This window comes from Podarcis vaucheri (genome assembly GCF_965113315.1).
Source record: "Podarcis vaucheri genome assembly, chromosome: 16".
Taxonomy (NCBI): Eukaryota; Metazoa; Chordata; class Lepidosauria; order Squamata; family Lacertidae; genus Podarcis; species Podarcis vaucheri.
Window position 1 is genome coordinate 37,478,162 of NC_138754.1, and position 21,471 is coordinate 37,499,632.

The 21,471-nt window shown below is 47.7% G+C and overlaps 1 protein-coding gene across 4 annotated transcripts in view; it reads right to left on the reverse strand.

Annotated features, from left to right (window-relative positions):
- The window catches only part of GLT1D1 (glycosyltransferase 1 domain containing 1), a 144,710-nt gene that overhangs the window by 23,899 nt on the left and 99,340 nt on the right, over positions 1-21,471 (reverse strand). For 3 of the 4 annotated variants that reach the window (XM_082204169.1, XM_082204166.1, XM_082204168.1), the window contains 2 exons: positions 20,216-20,272; positions 406-501 (listed from right to left, as the gene is read on the reverse strand). In XM_082204169.1, the coding sequence (XP_082060295.1) occupies positions 406-501; positions 20,216-20,272 (153 nt within the window). The remainder of the gene's footprint in view (positions 1-405; positions 502-20,215; positions 20,273-21,471) is intronic. The other variant, XM_082204167.1, reaches the window with a different exon arrangement.

The window sequence follows — 21,471 nt, forward strand, 5'->3', positions numbered from 1 at the left end:
GAGAAACACCAACGCTTATACCAGAACAAACTTAGTTGATCTATAAGGTGCTACTGCACAATTATTCATTCATTCATTCATTCATTCATTCATTTATTTATTTATTTATTTATTTGTTTTGGCTGCGTCAGATCAACGCAGCTACCTACCTGAATTTATTTTTTAGTTATTGCTTTGTTAACACAGTTTAACAGAGTGTCATTGTTTCACGGACGATTTGTTAATTATTCTAAATGTTTTGTGCTGTATCTGTGATGTTCTATTACGTTCCATCATGCTATCATTATTTATCGTTTGGAAGGCTCTTTGGGATCCCTTTAAATGAACAGAATCACAGAAACATAATGAATCAAAACCAATCCTGCATTTGCTACAAAGCAAAAAAGAAAGAAAGGGGGTACCAACCTGCAAAAGCATCCACTAAATAAAGAGGATCCTTGACTCTTCTCAGACCACATATCAAGAGGAAGAGGCGCAGACTGCTGCTGTCCTGGAGAATCCCTGTAATAATAATCATCATCATCATCATCATCAAGAATGTCAAGAAAGCTTAAACATGCCTGGAAATGTGAAATACAGAAATCAGGAAAGTTATGGTTCCACCCTTCCTCTTAGCTTTCCCACCATCCTTGGACTTGGATAGTGAGCTCCCAATGACATCCTAATCCTGTCGAATCAGACATGGGGCCTTGAAGTCACCACAGCCAGTTCCTCAAGGACACAGGGCCAACTGATCAGTGGCGTAGCGTGGGGGGTGCCAAGGGTGCCGGCCGCAACATCTGGGGGGGCGCGAGTCCAGAGGGAAGGGACAAGTTCCTTCCTCCGCCAGGCTCCCCGCAGCCACCGCCAGCCTTGCGCCCTAGTGCGCGCGCGCCCCCCGCCGCCGCTGCAGCAGCGCCGCCGCCGCCACCGACGCCTGGCCGGCACGGGCAGCCTCCGCACCCCGACGCGCCGCCGGGCCTCGCCGCGCCCTGTGCTCCCCAAAAACCTCCGAGAGGAAGCCGGTGGTCGGGCGAGGCCCGGCTAAGCCTCTCGCCAGCGGGTTAAGGGGCTTTCGGTTTTAAAAGGATTAGCTTGGGAAGGGGCGGGGGGGGGCTGCTCGCCGGCAAGCGCCTGCTCTGCGTTTCCAAAGGCGCTCGCCATCCGAGGGACACGTAGCGCTTGCAAGGAACGGGCTCCGTGGAGCAGGTTAGGAAGAGATCCCTTCCCTGGCAGGCCGCCGGCTTCCCCAGCTGTTTCCCATTCACGATCAGGAGGAACTTCAGGCTGCTTTCTGCTTTGGTAGAGGGAATCTAAGCAAGGGGATGGAGCCGGTGCCGTGAGGAAAGGCGGCAGCATTGGGTTTTTAGAGAAAAGGCAAGCAAGAGGCGACAGGAGAGAAGCCTGCAAAACTAAGGCATGGCAAGGAGAGAGCGGACAGAGAGGAAAGTTTTTATCCCTCTCTCTGTACAATATAACTCGTGGGCATCCAGTGAAGCTGAACGTTGGAACAGTGGCGTAGCGTGGGGGGTGCCAAGGGTGCCGGCCGCACCGGGTGCAACATGGGGGGGGCGCTCGCTCGCACTCGGGTGCTAAAATCCACAGGTTAGGGGGCGCAAATTACTTGCCTTGCCCCGGGTGCTGACAACCCACGCTACGCCACTGCAACTGATGCATAGACAAAGCCTTGGGTAGGGCCTCCTGGGACTGCCCAGGCTCCTGACATGCTTAGAGAGACTTGTCTGGACTTTGATGACCTGCTCCCAGAGCTGACTTGACCTGCTTTGCTACCTCAACTCCTCTGCTGAAGAAGAGTTTGGATTTGATATCCTGCTTTATCATTACCCGAAGGAGTCTCAAAGCGGCTAACATTCTCCTTTCCCTTCCTCCCCCACAACAAACACTCTGTGAGGTGCGTGGGGCTGAGAGACTTCAGAGAAATGTGACTAGCCCAAGGTCACCCAGCAGCTGCATGTGGAGGAGCAGAGACGCGAACCCGGTTCACCAGATTACGAGACTACCACTCTTTACCACTACACCACACTGGCTCTGCTGAGCCCTAAAGATCTGGCAGAACAGGACAAAGATGGCACCACAGGGTGGGCTATCAACCTTTGTAGGGCTAGCAGGCACATGTGGAATTTTGCAGAAGTGCTGTGGGTGCCAGTCACAAAATGGCTGCCAAAGAGGTCTTTGTGGTATTGCACCAAACGGCTGCCGCATCTAAAAGAGCAGGGAGGAGCATAAAGTGGTGTAGATTTTCTCCCCAATGAATGAAGGGGGCAGAGAGGAGGGAGGCAATTAAATCAGCCACTGCCATGCTCACTTACGGAAAAAAGCTCTTTCCACCTTTCTTCTGCTCAGAATGGTAAGGAGAGCAATTGTATGATCCACGGCTTCCACTGGTGAGCCGACACAAGCAGAAACCGAGCAGCATAGATTTTTGAGGACTTCTTTACGGAGACCTTTCATGGACCTTCCATGGAAAGCACTGGTGCCCATGTGTGAAAGGTTGGCAACCCCTATTATATGTGCTTTATAGGTGTGTGTCCAGAGATAACAAGAGAGCTTCCACATCCTGAAAATCAGAACAGCTCTGAAAATTAAGAACACCCCTCTCCGAATCCTTCACCACTGCCTGCCAATCAGCTCCCTCAACACTATGCCTGACATTTCAGTTGTTAACATGAGAGGGAAATCTACTGAAGATAGCAATCTATGCTCTTTGTCGTGCTTCAAATGCATTCTTTTTTAAAAAATTAATAGTAATAATCTGCCAAGGGAAGTTTTTCAAAGTGCCACTCAAGTCAATGTCAGTCCAGTTGAGGTATGAAATTCAAAAAATAAAATAACACACACACACACACTATCATGTTTAAAGACGAAAGAGAAGGGACAGGACATAAAGGGAATGGCAAAGTCTGAGATGAGGCAGCTTGAGAAGGCAACAGTTGAGATAGAAGCAGGGTTGGAATGAGCTTCAGAGTGTCATGGCCTGGTTCACGGGCGATCAAAGTCCCAGCTGGGGACGTCGGGACCGGGGGCAAGATGGCGGGGTGGGAGAAAGAATGGGAGTCAGGAAGCCAGGAGCCAGGAAGCCAAGAGTCCAAAGGTCAGATTGCCAGAAGTCAAGGGTCCGAGGATCAAGAAGCAAGGAGTAAAGGAACCAAACAAACACAGCAAGGCAGTGAAGGGGTTCTGTGGCAAAGAGCCGAAGGGAAAATGCTGACCTTATATCCCTTCCCGGCTCTTGCCACCCAGGTGCTGTGAGTTCCCAAGCGGCCTCACCTGTGTGGCCGCGCCTTGCCTCTCCAGAACAAACTTAGGAAGGCCCCAGTCCTATTGATCACAGGGCTTGCCTCCTGCATGCACACCTGACACAGAGTTAGGGAATGTGAGAAGAGCCCTGCTGGATCCGGCCAATGTCTAGTCCAGCATCCTGTTCTCACAGTGGCCAACCAGAGGACCATGCGCAGCCCACAATCAGGACCTGAGCAGAGCAGCATTCTTCCCACCTGCGCTTTCCAGCAACAGGCATTCAGAGGCCTACTACCTCTGAGGTACCATAGCCCTTGCAGCTACTAGCCATATAAAGCCAGTTTCTTTATAAGGCTGAGCCAGACCATTGGTCCATCAAGCCCAGCGCTGTCCATGCTGATAGACAGCAGCTCTCCTGGGTAAGGGACATTCCAAGCCCTGTGCCGGGGACTGAACCTGGGACCTTCTTGCATGCAAAGCAGGCGATCTACCCCTGAGCTATAGGCTTTCCTCCGCTGTTCATTACAGGGGTGCAACTGCCGGGTCATCTCTGGTTGCATGTGGGGCTAATGGGTGGGGCACACTGCACAGCATTGTTCAGTGCTTTTTTCATTTCTAAAAAAAGATTGAGGTTGAATCCTGACAAGACAGAAGTACTGTTTTGGCGGGACAGAAGGCAGGCAGGTGTGGAGGACTCCTTGGTCCTGAATGGGGTAACTGTGCCCCTGAAGGACCAGGTGCGCAGCCTGGGAGTCATTTTGGACTCACAGCTGTCCATGGAGGCACAGGTCAATTCTGTGTCCAGGGCAGCTGTCTACCAGCTCCATCTGGTACGCAGGACAAGACCCTATCTGCCCGCTGACTGTCTTGCGAGAGTGGTGTGTGCTCTGGTTATCTCCCACTTGGATTACTGCAATGTGCTCTATGTGGGGCTACCTTTGAAGGTGACCCGGAAACTACAACTAATCCAGAATGCGGCAGCTAGACTGGTGACTAGGAGCGGCCGCCGAGACCACATAACACCAGTCCTGAAAGACCTACATTGGCTCCCAGTACATTTCCAGGCACAATTCAAAGGGTTGGTGCTGACCTTTAAAGCCCTAAACGGCCTCGGTCCAGTATACCTGAAGGAGAGTCTCCACCCCTGTTGTTCTGCCTGGACACTGAGGTCTAGTGCCGAGGGCCTTCTGGCGGTTCCCTCACTGCAAGAAGCTAAATTACAGGGAACCAGGCAGAGGGTCTTTTCGGTAGTGGCACCCGCCCTGTGGAACGCCCTCCCACCAGATGTCAAAGAGAACAACAACTACCAGACTTTTAGAAGACATCTGAAGGCAGCCCTGTTTAGGGAAGCTTTTAATGTTTAATAGGTTATTGTATTTTAATATTTTGTTGGAAGCCACCCAGAGTGGCTGGGGAAGCCCAGCCAGATGGGTGGGGTATAAATAATATATTATTATTATTATTATTAAAACATGTTTAGGGGTACTCTCACGTTCCTACTCATACTGAAATACTGCCCCTCAATGAGGCCAAACTTAGATTCACAAAACGTTTAGGGGTCTGCGTACCCCCGGGGGGAAAAGCACTAGCGCTGTTCCACTGTCTCCCCCAAACTTTCTGCTGGCCTTGGCAGGAATGCTACAGATCATTCCACAGGTGAGGAACCTGTGGCATTCCAGATGTTGCTGTGCTCTGATTCCCATCAGATGCCTGCCTGCATGGCTAATGGTCAGGGATGATGGGAGTTGCATCTGGAGGTTTCCTCCTCCTTAGATAAACTGGGAAAGCTCTCCCCCCTGATCATCTCTCTCCCATTGCATCATTTTCTCCCTGTGTTGTCATAAAAAAAAAAAGACAACCCAGCAAATAACCCTCTGCCAGTAAGTTTCCTGCCTCTTAATTTCCTAAAACCTTTGTGATCTTTTTCAAAACAGCCATGAAACGCAGGAATATCAACCACCCCGAGCTACTGAAGTAGTTCCCGAAAGCTCGTTTCCCTAAATGTCACCAGGGATTGGTAGCACGTTCCAGCAATATCGCTTTTGAAAATTAAAAATCAAGCTGGGGATTTTAAAATGCTTTCATCTTCACAACATTTCCGTTTGGCTTCCATCTGAATAGGCCGGCTCCATCATATACCGGTAAGCTCCAGACAACCGAAAAGGTGATTTTAAAGGAGGTAATTTGATTCACATTTTAATTTTCTTGTTTGAGGGTATATATCCACACACACACACAATCTCCGAGTCCAAACACAATTACAAAATGTTTGACTAAACAGCAAAAAAAGAAATAAAAAGGTAATCAAAATATTTCCAAAGCTCAAAACTGCATTTCTTTTATAAGAAAGGAGAACAGCTATTCTTAATGGCAGTTCAATATTTTAAAAATACCAACACAGTCTCCAAATTGGTTTATTTATTTCTTTTCTTTTGCTATCCTCCCTTTACACAATTTTGCTCACAGCAGATAAATTCTTTAATTTTTAATAACCATTCTTTCAATACTGACACTTCCCCTCAGTATTTTAGCACAGACCACTCTAGCATCTATTAACATAAGAAAGCTCCCTTCTCTTTCTTTTAACTAGCAACCATTTTAAAGTTTTTTATTCTTCTTGCAGTTCAAGGAGGTAACCCACCTCCCCGCCCCCATGAGATGGCAAAGGACTGATGATTTTTTTACCCCAGAATAGCCACCACAGGTGATAAGGCCTCTGAACAGAAGCATCAAGAAGCAAGAGCCGTTGCAATAGGGAGGTAGACAGGCTTCTCCACACCCCAGAAGTGCTGTGGCTTATCACAATATACTTTCAAAACATGTTGGTCACATTCACAGAAACTTAGCCTTAGGGAAAAAAAGAGACTTTGAGGAAGACTGGATTCTGCTCTTAGTTTATATTCCATGCCATTCCTGTGCAGCTGGTGGATCGCGGCATGGGTGTAGTTCAGCTTCTACAAAACCAGAATAGGTGGAGTTTCAAATGAACATCTGGAACAGATCTAATCCCCTGAGCTGCAGCTGCAGTAATGGTTTCTACCTGAAAAGCTGGGACGCAGGTGGCGCTGTGGGCTAAACCACAGAGCCTTGGGCTTGCCAATCCAGAAGGTTGGCGGTTCAAATCTCTGTGAGGGGTGAGCTCCTGTTGCTTGGTCCCTGCTCCTGCCAACCTAGCAGTTTGAAAGCACGTCAAAGTGCAAGTAGATAAATAGGTACCGCTCTGGCGGGAAGGTAAACGGCGTTTCTGTGAGCTGCTCTGTTTCGCCAGAAGCGGCTTAGTCATTCTGGCCACATGACCCGGAAGCTGTACACCAGCTCCCTCAGCCAATAAAGTGAGATGAGCACCTCAACTCCAGAGTCGTCCGCGACTGGACCTAATGGTCAGGGGTCCCTTTACCTTTACCTGAAAAGCTAACTTCCAAGTTAACCTCCCTTGCAGCCCTGACATTCACTGATCATTCTCCTTTGTCCTCCCTGGCAGCACAGGCTACAATGAAAGCAAGCACTCTGCTTGTGATGACAAAGTCCGCCGCGACGCTTGACGCTCATCTCGCACCTTCCTCCGTTTGGGCCCTGCTGTGAGTCGCAATCCAAATTTGCAGGTGTGAAATTGCTCAAGAAAGGAAGGGTCAGCCCATGCCTATCACCAAAGCACCCTGCTTGAAATTTTAATTATACGTATGTTATAGGCATTCGGCTTGGATGGAGACTCCGCTGGGCTCCATGCACATTGAATTCATCTGGACTGTCAACAGCATTAACCCCTGCACATCTGTAGGCTTCTCACCATTTAAGATTCTGGGGTATAGTCAAGCTCCACTATACAGGTGTATGCAGTGCCGGATTTATGTATAAGCCAAACAAGCTATAGCTTAGGGCCCCACTCTCTTGGGGCCCCCCAAAAATGTAAAGAAATTTTTTTCAATAATTACTTTGATAAAATACATATTTTGTTACATACAAATGGCTTTAGATACCTATTAGGTCCCTAAATGGGACGCGGGTGGCACTGTGGGTGAAACCACAGAGCCTAGGACTTGCTGATCAGAAGGTCGGCAGTTTGAATCCCCGCAACGGGGTGAGCTCCCAGCTCTTGCCAACCTAGCAGTTTGAAAGCATGCCAAAAAGTGCAAGTGGATAAATAGGTACCACTCCAGAGGGAAGGTAAACGGTGTTTCCGTGCGCTGCTCTGGCTTGCCAGAGGCAGCTTAGTCATGCTGGCCACATGACCCGGAAGCTGTACGCTGGCTCCCTTGGCCAATAAAGCGAGATGAGCGCCACAACCCCAGAGTCAGCCACGACTGGACCTAATGGTCAGGGGTCCCTTTACCTTTACCTTAGGTCCATAAATTACCATATAGCATAAATTCAACACAAAAAACAGTGACAATTTGCTGTTGACAAAGGACAGCTGGACATATCAAGGGCCCCATTACCTTCAGTAGCTTAGGGTCTCATCAAACCTAAATCTGACCCTGGGTGTCTGCACAATCGACCCACACATAATCACATATAAGCATGGCACCATAAATGGCAGGAGAGAGCTGGAGATCACCCATGGCTCGTGAAGAGACCCTCCCTGGAGCCCAAAGCGGATGTCTTCTTTTCTTAACTTTTCTATCTCTGTTTCTTGATTTTTCTTTCTCCTTGTTTTGGTTTTTCGTTATTCTTTGTCTTTAGACAGGTTTGGCTTTTATTGTAGAAAACTTTCAACTTTTATGTTGAAAACATTCAATTGAAATTAACTAGAAAATGGTGGGTTTTAAAAACGCAACAAACAAATAAATTATTCTGTTCCTAGCAAGTGCTTCCCCTTGAAGCTCCCCCCCCCCCAAGCTATTTTGACAGCCACCTGGGCTAATCTTAACAAAACTGGTCCGGAAAGACTCCCATAACTTTCCTCTGTGTACACATGTGTGTGTGTGTAGAAAAGGACAACCAAAATGCTAAAGGGGCTGGAATAACTCCACCTACGAGGAAAGGTTACAGCATTTGGGGCTTTTTAGTTTTTTGGGGGGAGAGGAACTAAGGGGGGCATTAATAGTAAGAAACACATTTATGGAGCCCTTCAAGGCATAAAGCCATCAAAGTGGTATACAGAGCAAAAAAAGAAAGCACAGAATAATGCTCTAAGATAGGTATAGGCAACCTCTGGCCCTCCAGATGTTTGGGACTACAATTCCCATCATCCTTAGCTAACAGGACCAGTGGTCAGGGATGATGGGAATTCTAGTCCCAAACATCTGGAGGGCCAGAGGTTGCCTATGCCTGCTCTAAGAACAAGAAAATTAATACAACAAGCTCTAAAAGTTTTTTAAAACCATACATACATACATACAGACTTCAAAAACAAAGAAAGCATTTCATCAAATATAAAACTGATCATCCACAAATAAGTGGGTTACACCCCAGGGAAAGTTTTCCTAAACAAAGATTTTGATTAGTCACTGATTTCAGAGAGCTGGATCTGCAACACTAAAAGCCCAGTTTCTACTACAGTGGTACCTCGGGTTAAGAACTTAATTCGTTCTGGAGGTCCGTTCTTAACCTGAAACTGTTCTTACCCTAAGGTAACACTTTAGCTAATGGGGCCTCCCACTGCCGCTACGCCGCTGCCACACAATTTCTGTTCTCATCCTGAATCAAAGTTCTTAACCTGAGGTACTATTTCTGGATTAGCGGAGTCTGTAACCTGAAGCGCCTGTAACCCGAGGTACCACTGTACAGGCTAAGCGTGCCTCTGAGGGTAATGGTACAATCTGCCCAAAGGAGTGCCCATCGCTGTGGTCTAAACCACTGAGCCTCTTGGACTTGCCGATCAGAAGGTTGGCGGTTCAAATCCCCGCGACGTGGTGAACTCCCGTTGCTTGGTCCCAAGCTCTTGCCAACCTAGCAGTTCGAAAGCACGCCAGTGCAAGTAGATAAATTGGTATCGCTGCAGCGGGAAGATAAACAGCGTTTCCATGCCCTCTGGCGTTCATCATGGTGTTCTGTTGCGCCAGAAATGGTTTAGTCCTGCTGGCCACATGACCCGGAAAGCTGTCTGTGGACAAACGCTGACTCCCTTGGCCTGAAAGCGAAATGAGCGCCACAACTCCATAGGCGCCTTTGACTGGACTGAACAGTCCAAGGGTCCTTTACCTTTTGCCTTGCTTGCCACACTAAAGCTGTACCCGCCCCACTCTTTCAAAGCAAATACTTTGGGTCATGTCAACCACTGGCTCCATGTCTCATATTGCTTAGCCATGCTTATCACCTGATGGCATATCACCCACTGTGCGTTTTAACCCTTGTGTTGTCTATACACAGTACAGTGCTACCTCGGGTTAAGTACTTAATTCATTCTGGAGGTCCGTACTTAACCTGAAACTGTTCTTAACCTGAAGCACCACTTTAGCTAATGGGGCTGCCGCACCGCCAGAGCACGATTTCTGTTCTCACCCTGAAGCAAAGTTCTTAACCTGAAGCACTATTTCTGGGTTAGCGGAGTCTGTAACCTGAAGAGTATGTAACCCGAGGTACCACTGTACAGATTAAATATTTTGGCAGAAATCTGGATCACAGTTCAAGTTCTTTATCCAGTGAGAGCCAGGACAGAGAGTCCTAAAGGGTAGATACGTGAGTTGTGGAGGGGTACATTTGACCCCCTGGCCCAAAAGTTCACCACACCTGTGTTGCAGGAAGTGGGGGAGAACTTGAGGCAGACATACCATTTCCAGAGGCAGCCCTGAATCTCTGATCACGTATCCCCGCTGTAGAATTTGCTTTGCTTTCTTAGTCTGAATTAAGACATGCAGTATTTGTACGGCTTACTCTGTTCCCGCTGAAAAAGCAGAGTTTTACTTTTCCTGGATGTAATCCTCCTCCAAGCTTTGCAAACACAATCAAAATAGTATATCAAGAATAATTCCTATAGGACTGCCGAAATAACACTTTCTACTCTTTTTTTTAAAAAAACGGAAAGTACGGAGCAGAACAGAAGCACCCCCTTTAAAAAGGGCTTTGGAGCAGCACTCTCTTAATGCCATCCCTGCATGCATGCCAAATATATATTTTTTTTTTTAAAAAAAGAAAAAGTCTGTTTGAGAAATCACAGATAAAACTCTTACAAAACACTCCTTACAGATCGTTAATCTGACTGCGGGCCCTACAGGCTTCCATGCAACTTAGTGATATCAAAGAGAAACTCGCTGCAAGTAAATGGAACTGCTGGGGAGAGATTTATCTTATCTTAAGATAAATCCCATATATATATGGGTTTTCTTCTTCTCTCTCTCCCTGTCGGCTCAAAGAAAAGAAAATACAAGATGTTTTGTCCCATTTGAGGTTTTACACAGCGGCTTGCCTTACCATACTCCCGATAAGAGAACATACAAGGTTTCTTAAAAACCAAGAGACGTCCCCAGCTGCCTAAACAATCGACCCAGGAAGTGGCTGCTGGAGAAAACAGTGGTTTGAGAGCCCTAGCTTCTCTCTGTGTACAGGCAATGACCCAGAATAAGGCAGAACAGTGTGAATGTGTGTGTGTGCAGGACAGGGTGTGCTTATATGTGCTCCGCTGATGTATGCAGGAGGAAGGAAGCCCCCGTGCGAAATGGTTGCCGCCTGTAGTGGAAGATTCGTGCATTAGTGACAAATACCAGATGGTAGGGGAGATCAACCCATCACCTTCAACTGGGTTTTCTGAAGTTTGTTGGGCATCTTGGTGCATGAAGAAAAAGAATAGGAAGTTGGTGGATTCTGCCTGAGAACCTGCAGAGCTGCTGACACTTACAGCAGCAATACTGCGAAGGATTGACCAGTCGGTAGGCCTTGGGGTAAAGTTCCAGTAGAAGTTCTGAAGGTGATCTGGAATGCTGCCCATGCAGGGTTCTTTATCAGTCAGAGAGTCCACACTTGTACAGATTTAGAGGCACTTAAGAACATTGGGACGCGGGTGATGTTATGGTCTAAACCACTGAGCCTCTTGGGATTGCTGATCAGAAGGTCAGCGGTTCGAATCCGTGGTGGGGTGAGCTCCCAGCTCCTGCCAACCTAGCAGTTTGAAAGAATGCCAAAAAGTGCAAGTAGATAAATACGTACTGCTCCGGCGGGAAGGTAAACGGCGTTTCCATGTGCTGCTCTGGTTTCGCCAGAAGCGGCTTAGTCATGCTGCCACATAACCCAGAAAAACTCTTTGAGGACAAACGCCAGCTCCCTCAGCCTGTAAAGCGAGATGAGCACAGCAACCCCAGAGTTGTCTGCGACTGGACTTAACTGTCAGGGGTCCTTTACCTTTACCTTTAAGAACATCAGAATAGGCTGTGGGATCAGGCCAATGGTCCATCTAGTGCAGCAACCTGTTCTCCCCTCCTGCAACTTCCAGCAACTGGCATTTGGGAACTTACATCCAGCTGTGGAGGTAGAGCAGAGCCATCGTGGCCATTGATGACCCTCTCCTTCTCCATGACTTTGTCTAATCCTCTTCTGAAGCCACCCAGGCTGGTGGCCATCACTGCCTCATGGGGGAGCGAGATCCAGAGTTGTCCATGAGCTGCATGAAGAAGTCATTTCTTTTCTCTGTCCTGAACCTTCCAACATTCAGCTTCATTGATGTCTATAGGTTCTAGTTTTATGAGTGAGGGAGGAAAACATCTTCTCAATCCACTTTCTCCATGCCATTCATAATTAAATAAAGACTGTTGGTGGCCAACTCCAAGGCTCCTGCTTGCACTTCTGCATAGTTAAACTGCACTTGGACCAAACAGCCCTTCAGAGATGTATCTGCTATGTCATGGGTCTTCAACACAGGTTAGGACCAACCAGGGGGTTGCAAGGCCATCCCAGGTAGGTCGCTGCAAGCGGTTGCTGCCATATTGGTCTTTGTGAATCGCCATTTCAGGATTAACAATGTACCTTAGTACCATTAACTATAAATCAAAAGTGAGCATGTAAAAGTGGATCCCTTGGTGCACATTGGGAGCCAGAGCTGGGTCTTGAGTCTGGACCAGTAGAAGACCTCTGTCCTATGTAACGTAAGACACATGCCACAGCAGTTTTGGGGGGGTTACTGTAGGTTTGAATAGGGAACCTGTGTTCCTCAACACAACCATAATCCTTGACCAGTGGCCGTGCTACCCAGGTCTTCTGGGAGTTGGAGTCCAGCAACATACCCACCTTCTTGCTCAAGAAATAAAACTCTCCCGTTTTAGTTCATTCTTTTCAGCAGTGTTCCAAAATCATGTTGATTTTCTAAAGGAAGCTATCCCAGGTCTGATGCATCCCAAGCTTTCCTTGTCTGGGTTTTCTCTTCTTCAGAAGCTACACAACTCTTGAACCTGATGGCAGGGGTTACATCACCTCTCTGTTCCTGTGTTCTGTTCCCTTTGAACCACCCTGAGCCTTTCATTCCTCCTTAAAGAAACAGGCCCTTTCATCTCCCTTCTAACATTTCAAAGTGTTCACTGAACATCTACAAAAGTAAGAGGAGGGCTCCTTGCTGAGAATTCTACCTTGGACCATATCGGTTGTTTTATGTTCTGGTGTTTTCAAGCTCCAAAAGACTCCCCACCCCCGGCAGTACCAAAATAAGCTTTTTGATCAATTTCTCATAAGATTTCCCTCCACTTCTAAAACTTAGGTCCTTCCATTACATGGTTGGGAAAAGTCATACTTGTGGCAGATTGCTGTGACCATTTTAGGTGCTGCAAACTGGGACTTCTTGAGAGGTTTGACACACTTGTGAAGGAAAGAACGTAAGAAAAGCTGGCTGAACCAGGGCAGTTCCCCATCTAGTCCAGCATCCTCATCTTAACAGTGGGCTGGGCTGCAACTTAAGAAGACTGAAAACACATCAGAGCACACACATTTCCCCAGCAATTAAGATCTTTAAAGCTTAAAGGCCCAAAGAGTCTTCAACAGGTTGTTGTTGTTCTTTAAGGAGAATGAACTTGAAGACAAACAAAGGATCGTTCCAGGTTCTACGCCCAAATGAACTTAATTCATGGCAATAACAGGAGCTGCTTTCGGGTGACATTCAGAGATTGCTGAACTAATTCAGTGAACTTCATTTAAACTGACCTAATTCATTCCAGCACCGACTACATTGCCGCCATGCAGAAGTCTAAGGTATCTATAAAGGTAAAGGTATCCCTGCACGTACAGGCCAGTTGTGACTGACTCTGGGGTTGCGCGCCCATCTCGCTTAAGAGGCCGGGGGCCAGCGCTGTCCGGAGACACTTCCGGGTCACGTGGCCAGCGTGACGAAGCTGCTCTGGCGAGCCGACACCAGCGCAGCACACGGAAACGCCGTTTACTTTCCCATTATAAAGCGGTACCTATTTATCTACTAGCACTTAAGAGTGCTTTCGAACTGCTAGGTGGGCAGGAGCTGGGACCGAATGACGGGAACTCACCCCGCCGCGGGGATTCGAACCGCTGACCATACGATCGGCAAGTCCTAGGTGCGGAGGTTTTACCCACAGCAGCGCCACCCGCGTCCCTAAGGTATCTATAGGTAAAGGTAAAGGTACCCCTGCCCGAACGGGCCAGTCTTGACAGACTCTGGGGTTTGTGCGCCCATCTCACTCAAGAGGCCGGGGGCCAGCGCTGTCCACAGACACTTCCGGGTCACGTGGCCAGCGTGACAAAGCTGCATCTGGCGAGCCAGCGCAGCACACGGAACGCCGTTTACCTTCCCGCTGGTAAGCGGTCCCTATTTATCTACTTGCACCCGAGGGTGCTTTCGAACTGCTAGGTTGGCAGGCGCTGGGACCGAGCAGCGGGAGCGCACCCTGCCACGGGGATTTGAACCGCCGACCTTTCGATCGGCAAGCCCTAGGCGCTGAGGCTTTTACCCACAGCGCCACCCGCGTCCCATACAAACCCCTGCCTCTCTCCATCCCTCACCCAGGTGAGCAAGAGGCACCACTGCGGTGGAGCCGTGGCCTGAGATGAGTCTCCAGGACTTGAAAGAAAAACATGGAGGGCTGAATTGAGATCCCGGGCCCCAGGCTGCCCACTCCTGGGTCTACACTGACTACCAATGTCTCTCCAGGGTTTCAGACAAGGAGAATGTTCCAATGCTACCTGGAGATGCCTGGTATGAAAGCAGCTGTTCTACCTGCCAGGAAACAAAAAAGCCACATGAGTCTGATGATCATGCATTTCATCTATAAGTAATTTAGAAGGCCAACATGCCCTCAGACAGCTCTGTGTTTATTTTTGCTGTATGCGGTGCCACTGGAAGTAATATATGCACATTTGGGATCTCCCCACCCCCACAAACCCCTGTTCCCTTTTCTCCGTTCTTCTGTTGCCGGTTCCTTTAATCACACAAAACAGCCAGATTCGGGATCCAATCATCATCCAGGCAGAGCTCCCCAGAGACAAATCATCCAGCTTCTGAAAATTATCCATTTTTATTCTTTTCGTTCCCAGACACGCGCTATGATTTACTGGGAACGAAATAACCTCACAATGCTCAATTTAAGAATTGGACACTGCTTCTGAATAATGACACACATTTGCCGCCGTGATAAAGCAATTGAGCACTCGCAGTTCATTCGTAATGGAAAGGAGGCTGCACACTCTGAGAGCCGGGATTGATGAGTGGGCTGCTAAAATGTTTTTCCTTTAAACTTCCCCAGAGTGAAATACTGAAAATCGCCCTCACAACCCTAGCCAATCCTCTGCTGATGGCAAGAGAATCATTCGCTAGTTCGTTGTCGTTTCGGGTGAGGAGGCTTTGCTGAAATAAATCAGTATTCCAGCCTACATTTTGTGAGCTGCCATTTATGCTCCACTGTTTTTCCATGACAAAACTCAAGGCGGCATCCCCAGCAGTTTCACATCAACATCGACCAGATCTAGGCGGCTGCACCATTCCTGCCCACCCGGCCACACTCTGGGGAACTATGACCCAACGCCTGGATTATCGCATCTGGCTTGCTAAAATTCTGTGTGCTTGAGCCCAACGTAAAGGACAACAACAAAAGCCATGTAGGACCACTACATTGTGGTATGGAAACTTGTTAATCGACAAGGTGGAGCAAGCTTGTTTTCTCCTGCTCTAGAGGGGAGGACAAGAACTGTCAGGGAACTGACATCGGAGCGAGAGGCGAAGGGGAGGCTCCCAGATGATGCTGGCGAAGGTCCCAGCAGCAGGGGGAGAAACAGCACAGTAGAGGGGGAAGCCAATCAGCGCAACACCGGGGATAAAGGGGGGCAGACGGGGGAAGTGGAGAGAGGGCTCCAGGACTGGAGTGTTCACTACCCACGCCCTCCCTGCGCAGAAGACTCCCGCGCAGCGAGAGGAGGAGGAGACTGGGTGTCAAACAACTTTTATGTTGGAAGAGGTTCAAGAAACGCCCACTGACGGATTCTGCCAGTGACTGAGGCAGCCACGATGAGAAATGGCTGTGCAGTCAGAAAGGTTTAACAAGGCAAATTAGCCTAGAGAGGCACCAGTTTACGCACGAGTAACTCATACTCATTACAAGAACCAATGACTTCAAGGTCCACAAAAGGAGATTCAACTAAACACCAGGAAGAACTTTCTGAAAGTAAGACCTGTTTGATAGTGGAATGGACTCCCTTGGGAGGTGGTGGACTTCATTCATTGGGTTTTTTTAAGCAGAGGTTGGATGGCCACCAGTCTCGGATGCTTTAGTTGAGATTCCTGCATTGGACTAGAGGACCCTTGGGGTTCACAAGTATAAAAACCAGTGACACAAGCATCATGAGATAAATCATCCAAATTAAAAGGCACTATTAAAAAAATCTCATTAAAATAACAAGGTAATTAAAGCAGGAGAGTTGGGGGAGAGATTAAAGGAATGGTCATCCCTTTGGCCATGTTGGCTGGGGGGTCATGGGAGTTGGAGTCCTACAACATCCGGAGGTCCCCATTTCTGCCCTAAACAATTTAGATTCACATTATACGAGCACTGTGCTCAGCTATGAAATTTATTATTTTTATAAGCCTTAGTTTTATTGGAATAAAATGTTTTGGCTTTAATGTTTTATGCATGTACATTAGATGCCTCGGGAGGGCTTCAGGGAAGCAGAGAAATTTGGGAGGGAAATATGATTACTTTAATAAAAAGATGCTGCCAACTTGTCAAAGCTAAGTTAGTTAGTGCCTGGATTGTGCCTTAATATAATTTCCCCTCCAGAAGAGCTTTGGCTCAGCGGGAGAGTGTTTGCTTTGTACGAAGAAGGTCCCATGCTTAATCTCCAGGCAGCACTGAGAAAAATTTCTGCCTGGAACCCTGGAGAACCTGTGCTGGTCCTCAGCAGACCAGGGCTGAGGAACCTGTGGCCTTCCAATTTTAGATTAGAGCTCCTGTCATCTGTGATCATTGGCCAGGGCCCCTGGGGCAGATGGGAGTTGGAGTCCAACACCACCACTGGTGCAGAACATCCTATGCTAGATGGATCAGTGGTCTAACTCACTATAAGTTTAAGGTGCTGGTTTTGACCTTTAAAGCCCTATGCAGCCTTAGACCCACGTACCTACAGGACCGCCTCTCCTGGTATGCCCCACGGAGGACCTTAAGGTCCACAAATGACAACACTTTGGAGGTCCCAGGTTGCAAGGTGGTTAGATTGGTCTCAACTAGGGCCAGGGCCTTTTCAGTACTGGCCCCGACTTGGTGGAACACTCTCTCACAAGAGACTAGGGCCCTACTTGTTGACGTGCTTTCGAACTGCTAGGTTGGCAGGAGCAGGGACAGAGCAAAGGGAGCTCACCCTGTCGTGGGGATTCAAACTGCCGACCTTCTGATTGGCAAGCCTTAGGCCTAGTGAGTGCCACCTGTATCCCACACAAACAGGACATGTGCACAAATCTCCACGGCCACCCCAGCATTGTGTCTACTTTCTGCCCCTACTTCTAAAGTTAGCTCAGCCTCCAGGGAGAGTCTCATAGCATAGACTATAAATTGAGGGTAGCCCACACAGAGCCTTGCAAATGTTGTTGGGACTACACACCTATTGTCCACCATCCAGGGAAGACCTGGGATAGCATAAGGCTCTTAATCTCAGGGTCGTGGGTTTGAGCCCCACGTAGCACCAAAGATTCCTACACTGCAGGGGTCAGACTAGATGACCCCCTTGGTCCCTTTGAACTCGACAATTCTATGATTCTAAGGCCACAACTGGCTGTTGTAAACAAGGCTGATAGGAGTTCTAAGCCCAACAACATGTGGAGGGCACCATGTTGACTACCGCGGCAATAAATGACTGAAACATGGACCAAGCAAGCCCTATTGATTCATACTGACGCATCGCCTCTCTGCCCCCTCAGAAATCATTATTTCATCTAGGCCTTCTTGGAAAGGTTGCGTGGAGATTATTCAGACTAGTGAGTGAACTCCCTTCAGTTTGCAGACACATACATTTCAGGGAGGATTTTATCTATTTATGCTTTTTTAAAAAGATACACCATTTCTATTTTTTAAAGAAATCGCTGGATAAAAAGCTGGCACCAGCTCACGCTCCCTCCCTCCCTCCCGACACTATTTTCACTGTGGTTTAGAGGGAGAAAAATCAATTTCCGCCATTGCTAGTTGGAGCTGTCGCGGACTCAGAAGAGACGGTCTCTGTTTAGCTTTCAATTCAGGCTCTCTCAAAAGGAGCTTTGTTTTACGCTACTTAAATGAAGGTTATGGACATTAATTATGAAAACTCGGGATGAAAAGAAGGAGAAGAAGGGAATTCTAACTAGGGGCCTGAAAAGATCCATTCAGAAACAAGTTTCCAATTTGTTTTGCCAATTTAGCTGGCCTACACAGGGGTAACAGCAAAGTTTAGAGCCATTTGAGTCGCCCAGGAACCACACTGGGATTGGAGACCCTGTTTCCTGTCCAGGACTTTGCACAACTGGCTCTATCCCTGTCCCCACCTGTGCATTCAAGGATTTGGCACCTGTACTGGATGCAGAAGGGTAGGGGAGACAGCAGCTGGGCAACCCCCAAGGGAGAAGAAGAAGAAGAAGGAGAAGAAGAAGGAGAAGAAGAGTTTGGATTTGATATCCCGCCTTTCACTCTCCTTAAGGAGTCTCAAAGCGGCTAACAATCTCCTTTCCCTTCCTCCCCCACAACAAACACTCTGTGAGGTGAGTGAGGCTGAGAGAGTTCAGAGAAGTATGACTAGCCCAAGGTCACCCAGCAGCTGCATGTGGAGGAGCAGGGAAGCGAACCCGGTTCACCAGATTACGAGTCCACTGCTCTTAACCACTACACCACCGCTGGCTTCTCTGGAAGAAGGTACAGAGCCGGCTGTTGGTGGTGGGGCGACAACGAGCGGTCAGAGGGAGAAGACTGGGAGGAGGAGATGTCGGAAGCCGAAGAGGGAACACTTTAGTGAGCAGGAAAAGGCTGTGGCAGAAGCGGAGGCTGGAGAGCAGGGGTGCCAGGAGGAAGAGATCAGAACAAACACAAACCCCTGTGTTGCAAAATGTGACAATCTACAAAAATGCAAACGCAACACGCTGGCTAATAACTGTTAGTAAATATATAATCGGTATGACGTTATTCAAAATATACGAATAAGCCACTTCAAAACAATATATATATATCATACAACACATCTCACAAAATATACAAGTAACTGCAAGTTGTTATGTGTATCAGAGTCAAACCAAGATTCAGACAACCAATGAATAGCAAGGAACGCCAAACCATCTCTCAGTAGTAGTAATAATAATAATAATAATAATAATAATAATAATAAATTTATTATTTATACCCCGCCCATCTGGCTTAGTTTCCCCAGCCACTCTGGGCGGCTTCTAATCGAGTGTTAAAAACAATACAGCATTAAATATTAAAAACTTCCCTAAACAGAGATGCCTTCAGATGTCTTTTAAAGATAGGATAGCTGCTTATTTCCTTCACATTTGAAGGGAGGGTGTTCCACAGGGTGGGCACCACTACCAAGAACGCCTTCTGTCTGGTTCCCTGTAACCTCGCAATGAGAGAACTGCCAGAAGGCCCTCGGCGCTGGATCTCAGTGTCCGGGCTGAACGATGGAGGTGGAGACGCTCCTTCAGGTATACTGGACCAAGGCCATTTAGGGTTTTCAAGGTTTGCACCAACACTTTGAATTGTGCTCGGAAACGTACTGGGAGCCAATGCAGATCTTTCAGAACCGGTGTTATGTGGTCTCGGCGGCCACTCCCAGTCACCAGTCTAACTGCCGCATTCTGGATTAATTGCAGTTTCCGGGTCACCTTCAAAGGTAGCCCCTCATAGAGCGCATTGCAGTAGTCCAAGCGGGAGATAACTCAAAGGAAGACGTCTCACAAAAGTCTCAGAAGGACAGTGCATCCGGAATAGTTCAACTGTTTCGGAATGGAGTCTTCATCAGCGAATAATTATCAGTGAAATATACATACTAGTGAAGATCATACTAGTGGATCAGTCTTCCTTTGAGACTTTTGAGAGATGTCTTCCTTTGAGAGACGGTTTGGTGTTCCTCGCTATTCATTGGTTTTTTGAATCTTTGTTTGACTCTGATACACATAACAACTTGCAGTTACTTGTATATTTTGTGATATGTGTTGTATGATATACATATTGTTTTGAAGAGGCAGAGATCAGACAGGCTGCTGAAGAAGCCAGGGGGTCTCCCTCTCCTGCTGCAACCAGCTCCCCTCTCCACTCGTCTCTGAGAACCTGAAGAGATATGAAGAAGGTGGAGAAGAGACGGACAAGGTGTCAGAGTCTCAGACTGCTTGGGAAGGACTTGGGGGACGAGGAGACTTGGAGAGTGGTGGGAAGGCAGGGACCTTCAGTCCTTGCAACTGCCTCCTTGGGACAAGATCTACTGGGAAGAGTTCTGTGCTCACTAGGCCTGAGCTGTTTCGTTTTTCGAATAAAACTTCGCTGACACCTTGTGAGTCATTGCTGACCTGCTCCCAGCACTTGCCCTGACACAAGGACAGATAGGACAGAGCAAGGAGACTGGGAATGGGGTTGGTTTGCTTTCTTTTTACCTTCGGACTGCAGAAATCTCTTCCAGTTGAAAGAAGCGTTGCAGGTGGTCACAATTCCTGATAATAATCATAAAAACAAGCAGACGTGCATTAAATAGTTCACAGAAAGTAATCCACAGCAGGCAAGCTTCATCCATTTTAGTGGCATTCCTCTTCCCTTCCAGAAACTGTTCAATGCGCTGGAGCTTGTAGATAAGAGTTGGGGAACCAGTATCCCTCCAGAGCCTGTTGCACTCCCAACTCCCATCAGCCCTAGCTAACATGACCAATGGTCAAGGATGGTGGCAGCTGCAATCCAGCCACATCTGGAAGAAGCCACGCTGGCTGTCCTTGCCAATCGCTACTCTTTCAAATGCATGCAGATGGGGATTTCATTGTCACTAAAATCAGAAATGCTATTCCAGCCATCAACAGAGGCATCCTTAACACCTCCTCTCTTCATGACACCTTTTATGTGAGCGGCTATTACAGCATCCCCTAGAGGCAGAGTTCAGGGGTGGGGAACACTTTTCAGCCCTGAGGGCTGAATTCTGCTCTGGGAAACCTTGCAAGGGCCACATGTATGCCAGTGGTAAGCGTGGCCAAAGGCAAATGTGGGTGGAGCAACAGGCACAAACTTCACCTTTATACAAGGGGCTAGCTTCTACAGTGGAACTTCAACTTACATACGCCTTGTTTCGCGGATGTTTCAAGTTGTGTCCGCGGCAAACCTGGAAGTAAACACCGGGTTTGCTGAGATTCAAGCAAGCGCAGAAGCGGCTTCTGCCATTTGTGTGTGCACAGAAGCAGCTGCCGCCGTCTGCGCGCACACACAAGACGCCTTTTCTAGCGTACCATTTCAACCAGCAGATGGACCTCCAGAATGGATTATGTCCGTAAGTAAAGGTTCCACTGTTCAGGCATCTACAAACCCCTCTCTAGCCTCTATCCAAGCAAGCAAAAGGCACAATAAGAGTTCAAGGACATTTCTCACCCAGGCAAAAACACTCAAGGGGGTGTGAAGATGGCCATGATTCCACAATATGGAATGCAGATATAAAATTTACAGCATGTTATGTTCTAAGAGAAAATTATATGAAAATGATATCTCGATGGTATCTAACACCAAGTAAATTGGCAAAAAATGTATAAATCAAAATCTTATAAGTGTAGGAAATGTAAAGAGAAAGAAGGTTCTTTTCATTCTTGCCGCTGTAGTCGCATATATTAATAACTTTCTGTACAGTTTGGGTAGTTCTGTCTATATAATTCCCAAA